The 13,551-nt window shown below is 42.5% G+C and overlaps 1 protein-coding gene across 1 annotated transcript in view; it reads right to left on the reverse strand.

Moving 5' to 3' along the window:
- The window catches only part of PLXNA4 (plexin A4), a 502,367-nt gene that overhangs the window by 163,487 nt on the left and 325,329 nt on the right, over nucleotides 1-13,551 (reverse strand). Inside the window, exon 5 of the mRNA XM_054292393.1 lies at nucleotides 3,924-4,024. Coding sequence (XP_054148368.1) covers nucleotides 3,924-4,024 — 101 coding nt within the window. The remainder of the gene's footprint in view (nucleotides 1-3,923; nucleotides 4,025-13,551) is intronic.

The following is a 13,551-nucleotide window of genomic DNA, read 5'->3' on the forward strand; positions in this document are numbered from 1 at the left end:
TGCTGTACCCCAGCTCCAGCACAGCCCAGCTGCCTCCTCCGTGCCTTCCACATCACTGGATCCAGCCCTGCACTGGGAATCCCCTGGGATTCCTGACTGAGAGGGTTGGCAGCCAGGATGGGAAATGTTTATGGCATTTTTCCCCAGGGATCCTCGTGCAGGAGTTGTTGATGGCGTATCCCACTGGAGGAAAAGTCTGTTAATGAGGCTTGAGGGGTTCTGATGTGCAAAAATTTCTAATTAGAGACTCAGTATTCCAGTGTCCTTAGCCTGAATATCCTGTACAGCCAAAACTTGTGGAGTGGGATGTAATTGGCTCCTTTGCTCTCAGGGCTGCCCAAAAGGATGAGGAAGCTGAGACTCAGAAAGGAGCACCTGGGGCTGCCCTGAAAACCCTCTCAAACTAGGACTGAAAATCAGATTCCTTAACTGAGAGGGAAGCAACAGACTTGAAGTGGGATTTGATAACATTTGCCTTAAAAGTGCTTCAAGAAAACCCCTCAGGGAGTCAATCTGAGTGACCCTGCTGTGAGGTACATAAACAAGAGGAGTTTCTCTTTTCCAGATAAGGAATCAGAGGTTAAGTGGCCAGAGGGAGGAGGGCACACTGCCATCAGCCAGTCCAGACTCCAGCCTCACTTCTCCCTCAAGGACTGAGCCTGCACAGAGATGTTTTTAACCAAATTCAATCTGCCAGCCCCACCCATCACTCTCCATTTCATTTCCAGCACTCCTCACTCTGCATTGTCTGTGCCCCTTCTCTCTCTTTTGGGGATTTATTGTTGCAAGTTTTGACTCTTTGTTGCCACTGACCCTGGATGCAAGGAGATGAAATATCCAGCATTTCTGTGGTACAACCAGTGGACAAATTCATGCCTTTCTGTGCTGCTTTCACATCTCTGTGCTGTCCCTTCACTGACAGCAAGCACACTGGAGGATGGATGCAGGGTGAGACGGGGTGGGAACACACTATAAAGCTCTGTGTCAAATGGAAATATCCTCAGCTCAGCAGGATGAAAGTTTTCTGGGCTCTTACCCACCACACCACAATTCAGGACTGGTTTGCCAAGGTTCTCTTGAACAATTCCAGAGAATGAGCCCCATTTTTGGGCATGTTTTGGGATGGATCCCCCAGATCTGATTTGAAATCAGGCAGACTGCCGTGGTTTTGGATGGGGGTCACACAAGCTGACAGAAGCAGAGCATTCAGAGAACTGACAGAAGGCTGGAATATGGTCCAGGTTTGTTCCCTTCTGTTCCAGTAAGGAGAGGCAGCAAAGTCTATCACATCAACTGGATCCCTGTCTCCACCTGGAGAGTTTACAACTCAACAGGAAGAATTCAGGTGAGCTCAGAGGGTGAAGACCTGTGGGAAAGACATTCTGTGCTGTCCCTGTGAGCTAGCAAGGGCCTCCTGAAGATAAGGAGAAGCCCTATATGTCTCCTGAAGGAACACCAAGGTCATTAGCCTGGAGAACAGAGGAAGGAGAGAAAGTTGGGAGATTTGGATTCTCACTGGCTCACAGAGTGACGTGGCTCTCTGGTTGTCTACTGAGAACTTTGTTTCTCTTTTATGGCCAATGGGCACTGTATATGTGTTAGATGGGTGTCAATATCTGGAAGAACTATAAAAGCTATGTTGGTTTAATAAATCTCTCTTTTTCACCCTTCTGATGGAGTTGTGTATTATTGTACTGTGTCGCGCTCTGTAGTGACACACCACAATTCAAGACTGGTTTGCCAAGGTTCTCTTGAACAATTCCAGAGAATGAGCCCCATTTTTGGGCATGTTTTGGGATGGATCCCTCAGATCTGATTTGAAATCAGGCAGACTGCCATGGTTTTGGATGGGGGTCACACAAGCTGACAGAAGCAGAGCATTCAGAGCACTGACAGAAGGCTGGAATATGGTCCAGGTTCGTTCCCTTCTGTTCCAGCAAGGAGAAGTAGCAAAGTCTATCACATCAACTGGATCCCTGTCTCCACCTGGAGAGTTTACAACTCAACAGGAACCATTCAGGTGAGCTCAGAGGGTGAAGACCAACAAGAGCACCAGAAAAATCCTCCAAGGCTGCCAAGGACACCGTGAGCCTTGGAGTGACAGCATCCTGCAGAGCCACTCTCAGCTGGAAACCTGGGCTGGACAGATCCCAGCCCTTCCCAGCCCCTGTCTGTGCTCAGAGGGGCTTGGCAAAGGAGACTTCCCTGCCTCTCACGGCCAGGAGCTCAGCCAAGCTGACACCTCCCTCTGCAGGGCTTTGGCAGGAGATCACTCAGGGAAAGGCTGCAGAGAGGCAGCTTCAAGATCAATGGCATCATTAAAAGGCTTAAAGAAAAACAAGAGTGAATTGATATCCCAATGAACTGATATCCCAATAATTGATAACCCAATGAACTGATATCCCAATAACTGATATCCCAGTATTGAGGACACCTGGACCCAATATTCCTTGTGAGACAGTGGATAAACCAGTACAGCAAAATGATGGGAGAGTGGAATGAGGCCCCTGCCTGACCTGTTAAACCATAAGGTACCAATGAAAACTACTTTGGAGTGGACCCCTTGGAGTGGACCCCCATGGATTCCTCTCTAAGGGCGATAGAGATAATGACAAGTCCAAAAGAAGAGAGGTTCAGGTCATCACTGGAAATCAGGAGGTGCTGAGACAAGGGCTGATGGCCGGAGTCAAATTCCCTCGAATGGAATGGGAACCACCAGGAAAATGTGACCCAGAGAAGAGCTGCTGGAGTGCTGAATTCAAAACACCAACCAATTGGTGGAGAAGCTCTGTCCAGCCTTTGCCACCCTTCTTTCTCTGAGTCTTCCAAAAAAACCCTTCCAAAAAAACCCTGGAAGTCACTCCCCAGCAAATCCCAGAGACTTTTTTGGAGTTTCTTGGCTCAGACAGGGACTGAGACATCATTTTGCCTCTCTACCTTGATGCCTTAAGTTTTAGCTTTCATATTTTCCAGATTCTGCATTGGTGTGTAACTCTTAAATTCATATAACTTCAATTCTTAACTTCAAGTTCTCCTCACAGCTCAGTCAGACAGAACAATCCTTTTCCAGCCTAAAAACCAAGGACACTATTGCAGCTTCAGGCCCAAAAAGTGCAAACAACAGCAAATTGAGGAGAGCAGTCTGTGAGGATGGGGCTGCATAACCTGGAGCTGGAATTGGACAATTAACCCCAAAATGGAAATGGAACAAAACTTGCAAAATTGTGAAAACTCATGACTCAGAGTTCATCTTTGGTGTAGCCACAGCCAGGCTCTTGCACAGCCCAAGATGTATCCTTTGAAGACCTTTTAATAAATCCCTATTTTATTCCTTTAACAGGAAATCCCTATGCAGGAAAGTAGATAAATAATCTGGATTAAGTTGAGTGATTATTCAGACTGTTGAAAATAAACCATGTACGGTGTGCTGCTAAGTGCAAAACATAAGAAAAAGGAAATGTACTCACTTTTTTCCTCACAATGGCAATAGATGATGCAGTGAGGTAAGCAAGCACATTTTGGTCCTAAGAAAACTGTTACATTGAACACCCTGAACCTGTTAGTTTTGAAATATTTCCATTATAGAGTTTGCACTAGAATCAAGGGTTAAGATTATCATCTTAGAGGGTTGGATCATCACCCAAACATCACTGTTTTCTTAGGTTTTAATAATGCCACTGCTCACTTCATTTTGCAGGATATGGCTTTGCTACCGAGTAAGTTGGGTTTTTTCATGAAAGATGATTTCAGGTATATGTATTACCTTCATGTAACCACTTAAATCCCTACTTAATGAAGAAAACTACTGTTTTCCTGAGTAGCCTCTGCTCTAGGCAGCCTCTGCAGGCCTCAGCTGTGTTTCTGTGAGGGCAGGAGGTGGGACAGGCAGGGCTGGGGTGGCGGCAGAGCCCAGAGGTACTCACGTGTTGTGGAGGACGCACCATCCGCAGTGCGGGTCTCCCGAGCCCAGGCACTCGCTGCAGGTCTCGTGCTGGCTGCAGGACTCCACGGGCACCCTGGTGAGCTGCAGGAGGAAAGGAACAACCCGTCAGGCTCCTTACACAGCTCAGAATGGCTGGATGGAGGTGCCACCCTCCCTGTTCCCTTCCCCTGGTGCCGGTCTATAGTGGATATTTTTCGCCCCCGATGAAGACGGAATGATGAGGAGGACTCCGTCTTATCAGAAGGTTAATTAATTACTTTATTATATTATATTAGTCTATATTATATTTCATTATATTTCATTACATCTAAGCTGAATCTGCCAAGCACTCAACTCTGCACACACTGCACAGAATCTCGTGACTGTCACCAACAGTCCCAACTCACACACACACCTGGCCCTGACAGGCCAAGGAAACAAAACACCATCACTGTGGGTAAACCATCTCCATATTGCATTCTACTTTGGCACAAACACAGGCACAGCAAATGAAATAAGAATGTTCTTAGGAAGAATTGTGCTTTGCATTTCTCTGTGAAGAGAAATGTGGGGCTACACACTGTGAGGGTGATTGCAGGGGTCTGAGGATGAGGGAAGAGATGAGGATCTGACTCCATGTTTCAGAATGCTGATTTATTATTTTATGATATATATTATATCAAAACTATACTAAAATAATAGAAGAAAGGATTTCATTAGAAGGCTAGCTAAGAATAGAAAAAGAAAGAATGAATAACAAAGGCTTGTGTCTCGGACAGATAGTCTGAGCCAGCTGACTGTGATTGGCCATTAATTAGAAACAACCACATGAGCCAATCAAAGATGCACCTGTTGCATTCCACAGCAGCAGATAACCATTGTTTACATTTTGTTCCTGAGGTGCCTCAGCTTCTCAGGAGGAAAAATCCTAAGGAAAGGATTTTTCATAAAACATGTCTGTGACAACACACTTGGCCCTGATAGCCCAAGGAAACCAAACGCCACCACTTTGGGTAAACCATCTCCATATTGCATTCCACTTTTGCACAAACACAGGCACAGCAAATGAGATAAGAATTGTTTTTCCTTCCTCTGAGGTTCAGAGAATGTGAAACCCAGAAACATTCTTGGGAAGTTGTGCTTTGCTTTTCTCTGTGAAGAGAAATGTGTCTACACCTGTCCTCCTGCAGGAACACACATGCAGCGCTGGCAGGCAGAGGGATGGGGATGGGCATGGGGATGGGGATGGGGATGGGGATGGGGATGGTTTGCTCCAGAGCTCAGCCTGGAGCAATCCCTGTCCACATCCTGGTCCACATCCCCTATGGCCTTTCCCTCTCCCTGTACCCCTTCATGCCTTGCAGGATTTCCCAGCAATCAGCAAATCAGGCAGGCTGTGGGGATGAGGTACCTTGAAATAAGGTTAATACGTTTCAATTGGACAACAGGAGATCTTCTGCAGTAAGTTAAACTCCCTGAATCTCATTGATCTCTCTGGTTTTGGACTGTGTTTCCTTCTGGCTTCCTGTGAGAACTGAGGTCTTGTGATGTCTTTGTCTCCCTCCCATGACCTCCTGCCACCCCCAATCCCCACTGCCACCATCACTGCTGGTCCCAGGGAAGGATTAACTCCACTCCCTTTTGTCCATGCATCTTTCCAACCATCTCTTGTCCCATCCCTGGAGAGGTTGCTCCCAGCAGGGAAGGGACAAAGGCTACCAGGCTGGGTATTTTCTTCCTCTAGCCCTGCTTTTGCAGCTCAGAAGGCGTCAGAGTAGGACCTGAAACACCCAGGTACTGCCAAAATATCGCATTTTATCATCTATTTTTTCTTTTATTTTTCCTTCTTAATTAAAGTGTTTCAGCGAGAGGTTTCAAAGGTTGAAGGGACTGCCCAGCCTGACCTCCTGTCTCACAGATTTTGATTCCCTTTACATTTTGTAAGCCCCTCACAGCTTTTGAAGCCAAACACACAATTTGGGCCCAATGACCTGCTAGTCCCTTTTCCATTGAATAAGCTTCAGAGAGCCTCTGTAATATCCAGTCAATTGCTGGTGTCTTCACCCCAGTTCCTGTCAGCAGGGAGAGTTGATTCCCTCAGATGATGGAGTGAGGCATTATCCTGATGAAACGCCACTGAGAGCTGCCAGCTCTAAACTGCAGAACAGTTACTCCTGACAAATGACGAGGGAATGCACCTGGATCCCAGGGACAATTTTTTTACTTGGCACTGCGTTCAGGAGAGTTTGAGCTGTGGAGTGACAGACTAAGATCCATCTCCACTGTGTCTGTAAAGGAACCAAGAACTGGCTTTTCAATTTTTTTATTTATCCATTTTAATATAAATATATATCAGGCAAAATTCCAGCTGCGTACGAAGACCATTTACTGGTTCTATCAGAAATTGTTTTTCTCACCCCAAATCCCAGTTGATAGTCTATAAGCAAAAGCTGAAAATGTACAGCTTTGCCTCTGGCAAGTGGCAGAAGCTTTAGAAAACTCCAGGTAGTAACACGATGGGGTTTATTTATTTACCATTGCACCAGTGCCTGTGCCAAGTCACCCAGAGGAGCCAACTGCGGCTACTGAAAGCCTTTAATGAAAAAGTGAGAATGGGGGGGAAAAACTCAAACAAAAACCAACACAAACTCACTTTTCTCAAGTGAATCTATGGCCATGAGCATAAAATCATAATCAGAACAAACCACAGAGCAGTAAAAGTTATAAGAATAAGACAGGGAGGGAGTAATTCAGATTTCTCTAATTATGGTGGCTGTGGCAGTGGTGAATTAATGGTTGGATTTGATGTTTTTAAAGGTATTTTCCAAGATTTTATGATTCTTCCAAGAAGTTTAAAAATTAAGATTGTTTGGCCATGAATGAAGTTGTTTCACCTTCCTCAAGCTTCTGATCAAGAAGGTATCACCTATTAATGAAGAATAAATTTTATGCCTCAGGTTTTCACCCAATTGAACTTGTTGAACCCAATTGCCTGTGTTGGATCCAAATTCCAAAAAGACAAAAAGTTTTTACAAGAAGATACCAAAAGGTATCATATAATATATAATATATAATATATAATATATAATATATAATATATAATATATTATATATTATATATTATATATTATATATTATATATTATATCACATTATAATTTGTAATTTACAATTTATTATTTATAAATTTATAATCTATAAGGCTCACATTATAATTCATTATGTCAGTCATTTCCACCTCGTATTTCCACCTGAGATAAATATATTGTGAGTTACCTCAATCACATCAAGCTTGGCCATGTCTGCACTGCGGCCACCAGAGGATTTGAAGAAGAAGCAGATAATTTAATTTTGAAAGACTCTAAACCTGCCATTCCTCAATCCAGATGCAATTCCCACCTGGTAATTAGAATTTTGTGAGCACAGTTGGGTTTGGCTCTGCAGTTCCCACCCAAACCACCCTCAGTTTGACATATGGTGCTGCTTGATTTATCCTCATTAGCTCTAGATAGTTCCATCCAACCTCGTTTCTGAGCCAGTTTTACACCTGTCTGGTAAAAGTGAGCCTTGGTTGAGAAGTTTAGATCAGAAAATGAACTTTTCCAACACCTGGTGATCCTGGCTTGAATATTCAGAGTTAAAATCCACCTGTGGCTCAGATATAGGTAGAAGAAAGAAGTCCTAGAGGATTGAAATTTGCCATTTCTTGGCAAATTGCTGTAAAAAAAGTAGATAAAAGTTGGTCTCTGTATGTTTTACTCTAATTAGTTAATTAGTCATCAAAGGACAGCCAAGTTCATTGGCAGGAGAAACCTACTGGGAACCCAGACTTCATCTTTGCAGAAATGTTTTCTTTTCAGTGTGTTTGGGGATATTTTGTGGGATTTGAGTTGTTTTTAGGAGCACACTGGGCCTGTGCTGCTGCCCCAGAGCCCACAGGGATGTGTCAGGAGCTGCCCACACCCCAAATCCTCTCAATCCCACCAGGGTGTGTCTCTGTGTGCATTATTCCTGCCCTAAAAGTCCTTTTAGGAGCTCACCTCTAGCAGCTTTATTGTGAGATTAATTAAAACTGTACCACGCTGATAAATGTCTTGGGCTGCAAGTGTCAGACCTTCCAATTAATGCAGAAGGAAAACACAAAAAAACAAAGGAGCTGCAGCAGAAAGAAAAGCCACCTAAGGGTCGTCTGCTGAAAAGAGGAAGAACATCAAGCAAATAAGGCACATCAGAGGTCTTATTTTCTTTTTTGGAGCATAAACTGTAATTAATTCAGCTCAGCTTTCCACGTTGAAGGGTTTGAGAGCTGACTGTGTCCCTCCAGGGAACAGCCACTGAAATGTCAGCACAAGGGAAGCCCATGCAGCCTCCCAGTTACAGAGCCTTGCCATTATTCACTTGATGAATAATGATGAAGGGACCAAGGCAGTGCTGGAGGTGGAAATCTCCATGGCAAACCAGGCTGTGCTCACTGCCTCCACCCCTTCTCCATCCTTGGAGAGCCTGACAAATTCTTCAAGGTTATTTCCTGACCTTGGTGAGGGTCCCTAGCCCTGGTTCTTCGTGGGAGTGAAACCTGGAATCAACATTTTGCAGAAAATACCACAGAATCCTGGAATATCCTGGGTTGGAAAGGACCCACAAGGATCATTGAAGTTCAATCTTTGATTGAAGGGCAACTCCAAGAATCCACCACATGCCTGAGAATGAGAGAGGGTCCCTACTCCTGGTTCTTCGTGGGACTGAAACCTGGATTCAACATTTTGCAGCAAATATCACAGAACTCTGGAATATCCTGGGTTGGAAGGGACCCACAATGGTCATTGAAGTTCAATCCTTGATGGAAGAACAACTCCAAAAATTCACGATGTGCCTGAGATATATCCCAGATATAACCAGGGATTCAGCAGGATTAGAAAAGGAAAGTGTCTTTCTTTCATTTTTGGGCATTAGGAGCCTGTTTGGAGTAATTTATATTCCTGCAGTGGTCACAGCCTCACTGATATTTTAGTCTCACTGTGCCAGAGCAATATATGGATATAAGAACAGACTGCTGTTGTCCTCAGGGCTTAAATCCCATATATTAGGAAAATACTTGATATCAGGAAAAGTTTCTGCCCCCAGAGGGTTGTGGGGCACTGAACAGGCTCCCCAAGCAATGGGCACATTCCCAAGGCTGCCAGAGCTCCAGGAGCATTTGCACAATGCTCTCAGGGATGCACAGGATGGGATCTGCGGTGCCTGTGCAGGGCCAGGAGCTGCACTGGATGATCCTCACAGGTCCCTTCCAGCTCAGGATATTCCCTGACTGCATCCCCACATCTCCCCATCTCATCAAGGAGAGCTGAAGCTGGAAGACAGGTCTCAGCAGCAGAAGGAGGAGCTGTCTCAGTGTCTCTGAAGGTGTGGGCTTATGGCATCTGAGCAAGTTTGAGGAGGAAGTTCAGCTAACACCTACTCACTGAGCACCAGGTTATTAAAAACAACATATTTAAGCTCTGAGTTCATGGGAGTATTGAAGATATGAAGGTAAGGTCCCTTCAGATACCTGTCCACACACCTGGTGGACATCCAGGAGCTGCTGGCTCTGATATAGGTACAAGAGAGAAGTCCTAGAAGACTGAAATTTGCCAGTTCTTGGCAAATTGCTGTAAATCAGGTTATTAAATACAACATATTCAGGCTCTAGGTTCATTGGAATATTGAAGATATGAAGGTAAGGTCCCTTCAGATGCCTGTCCACACATCTGGTGGACATCCAGGAGCTGCTGTGCTTCCAAAGATCTGCCCAGGGCAGAGCAGAAGGACGGATGATCCCTGTCCCAGTGAGATGCATCTGAGCACATTTGAGGAGGAAGTTCAGGTAACACCTCCTCAGTGAGCACCAGGTTATTAAATATAACATTTTCAGGCTATGGGTTAATGGCAATATTGAATATATGAAGGTAAGGTCCCTTCAGATGCCTGCCCACAACCCTAGTGGACATCCAACAGCTGCTGGCTCTGATATAGGTACAAGAGAGAAGTCCTAGAGGACTGAAATTTGCCATTTCTCAGCAAATTGCTGTAAAATAGGTTATTAAATCTAACATATTTGTAAATTAGGTTATTAAATATTGAATATGTGATTAAATACAACATATTCATGGGAATGTTGAAGATATAAAGGCAAGGTCCCTTCAGATGCCTGTCCACACCCCTGGTGGACATCCAGGAGCTGCTGTGCTTCCAAAGATCTGCCCAGGGCAGAGCAGAGGGACGGATGATCCCTGTCCCAGTGCGATGCAATCCCAGAGCCAGGGCTGGACAAGGGGAAGGTGACTCTTGTGCCCTTCTCAGGGACAATGAGCAGGCCCAGCTGCCATGGCTGCAGCAGGATTGCAAGAGATATTTCACCTCATCACCACATTCATTCACTGCTCCCCAAAGAAATCACACAGGAGTTTCTGGCTCACAAGGACATCTTTAAAATCTGTCGAAATCTGCAAAGTGCTGGATGGTTCAGGGCTCAACTGCTCCTTCAGGGTGTTTCACACAACACTCACCTCTGATCCTGCCTAAATTCCAAACTGCACATGGCCCAGCTCCCAGCCTCCCTTCCCCTCCCTATTCCTAGTATGAATGAGTTACAAAAAGTCATTTAAAACAAAATGATTGAGTTTTTTTGGATCTGATAGACAGGAACAGCTAATCCTGTTAGAAATTTGGCTCCTGCTTCTGCCATTATGCATTCACAAAAGCTCCTGCTATGTGCTCAGTCACAATTTTCTGGCTCCCATATTTGACTTTTTTATTTCAATATACATTACTTCTTTTTTCCCCCTTAAACTGCCAACATTCTGGTCAAAACCTGAATCATTGCTCAATCTCTGTTGTTATAATTGGATGTTAATACAGCAGCAGGATTTATTCAGTCTGATGGGCTAAGTTAATTTAAATGTACAAAAAGGCATCTTAAGTAGCCAATTTCCTTCCCAACAGTGAAAAGATACATTTCCAAAATACTGAACAGTGGCTCTGTCAAGCCATGTGGGTTCTGTGAATGCTGCTATCTTTCAAGGCTCAGCCAGCCCCACAAAACTGCAGGGAGATTAGGAGTGGAGCTGATTTGATTTCAAAGCCCTGAATAGAGTGTTCATGATAATACAGTTTATTAAATAGAGGAAGGCAAAAAACCACCTGAAGGAAGCACAGGTTGAAGCACTTCTGCACCTTTATAGCAGTCAGTGAGGGTGTTCAATCACCTGCACAGCATCCCAAGATGCTGATTCTATTCTGGCCTGAATTATGGACAAAGGGATTTCCCCTGTCATGTTTGATATCCTGGGCCTTATTACCTGATCTACAGACCCAGTAAAAAAGCAGGAACAGGGAAAAGCAAAGCCTAGAGTGGGTAAATAAATAAAAATTATGTATCTATAATTAAAAAATAAAATATATTATTAAATAAAATAATTTATTAATATCAATATTAATATATTTCATTAATACTAATAAATTTTAATAAAATAAAAATAAAATAAATTATTAATATTAGTACTAGTATTAGTATTATTATATCTTACCAGGGTAAATAAATAAAAATTATTTATTTACCCTGGTAAGAAACCCCAAAAAACTACAGGAAGATTTAGAGTGGAGCTGATTTGATTTCAAAGCTCTGAATAGAGTGTTCATTATAATACAGTTTATTAAATAGAGGAAGGCAAAAAACCACCTGAAGGAAGCACAGGTTGAAGCACTTCTGCAGATTTATAACAGCCAGTGAGGGTGTTCTATCACCTGCACAGCATCCCAAGATGCTGATTCTATTCTGGCCTGAATTATGGACAAAGGGACTTGGATTTCCCCTGTCATTTTGGATATCCTATGCCTTATAAGCTGACCTATAGACCCAGTAAAAAATCAGGAACAGGGAAAAGCAAAGCCTAGAGAGGGTAAATAAATAAAAATTATATATCTATAAATAAAAAATAAAATAAAATAAAATAAAATAAAATAAAGTAAAATAACTATAAAATAAAATAATTTATTATTCATAATATTAATATAAATTGTTAATAGTAATAATTTATTTAATGAAATAAAATAAAAATAAATAATAAATTTTTATTGTTAATATTATTGTTGTTGTTATTATTATATATCTCAACAGGGTAAATAAACAAAAATTATATCTCTATTAAAAAAATAAAATGCATTATTAAATAAAAGAATTTATTAATATCAATATTAATATATTATATTAACATCAATAATTTATTAAATAAAATAGAAATTAAATAAATTATTATTAGTATTAGTATTATTATATCTCACCATGGTAAATAAATAAAAATTATATCTCTATAAATAAAAATAAAAGATATTATTAAAATTTAGTTTATTAATATCAATATTAATATATTTTATTAACATTAATAATTTATTAAATAAAAATAATAAATAAATAAAATTAATTATTAGTATTAGTACTAGTACTAGTATCAGTACTATTATATCTTACCAGGGCAAATAAGTATTAAAAAAATAAATAAAAATTATTTATTTATCCTGATGAGAAACTCCAAAAAACTGCAGGAAGATTAGGAGTGGAGCTGATTTGATTTCAAAGCCCTGAATAGAGTGTTCATGATAATACAGTTTATTAAATAGAGGAAGGCAAAAATTTATATTTAAATTTATATTTATATTCATTTAGATTTATACATCATCAGAGTAAATAAATAATTTTTATTTATTTACCCTGGTGAGAAACAGGACTCACAAACAGGGAGATGTCAGACTGCTGGGAGAGGAGCTGGGTGTGATCCCAGCCTGTCACTTCTGCAGGATAAGCACATAACCTGCCAGTCCCGCTGGGACAGGGAATGTCATTTCTCATCAGACCCCTCCAAGCTCTGCCTCTTTATTGTAGCCCTTTTCCCAGTAAATCCATGCTTACATCCTTGGAAAACCAGGGGGTTTAATTAAGAGTGTTAATTGGAAGCAGCAGTAGCTGTCAAGGACAAATGACACAATAATTAAAGTGGGGGTCAGTGTCCTGCTGTGTGGCAGGATAAATTACCTGATCAAATATCCTTGTTCACCCCTACCTCCAGTTGTGTGTTTGCTGTTCCTCCTCTCCTCTCTCTGTTCTGGGCACGTTTGGTGAGAGATTTCTCCACTCTGGCACTGCCAGAGCAAATCCCCACTCACAGTCACACAACACTCACACCAACAGAGGCTCACCAAGAAGATGAAAAGATGAACAGAATGATTTGGTGCCCACAGCCTCTGTGGCAACAGCTCCAGGAGGCTTTGAGGTGAGGCTGAGCGCTGGCAGCTCCCCTCAGAAGCTCTCAGGATGAGATTGCTGCTCCTACAGCAGTGAAACTGGCTCTGCACACCTTGCAGTGCAGCTCTTCTCTGCATCCACCCCTTGGCAGGACCCTGCCCTGCAGCTGGCTCAGAAAACCCCTCAGATCAGGGGTTTTCTATGTAAACCATGCTGGGCTACATTTCTGATCTATCAGGTCTGTCAGTCTTGCAGCTCGTAGGGAACAGCTTTGTCGTGGCAGGTGTGAAAAGGGACGGCTCTGCCTTCTCACTAAACTCTGTCTGCAACATCAGAGTCCAATTCTGAGCTAG

The sequence above is a fragment of the Melozone crissalis genome, unplaced genomic scaffold, assembly GCF_028551555.1.
Source record: "Melozone crissalis strain CALT ecotype California unplaced genomic scaffold, PUWL_Pcris_2 ptg000110l_1, whole genome shotgun sequence".
Taxonomy (NCBI): Eukaryota; Metazoa; Chordata; class Aves; order Passeriformes; family Passerellidae; genus Melozone; species Melozone crissalis.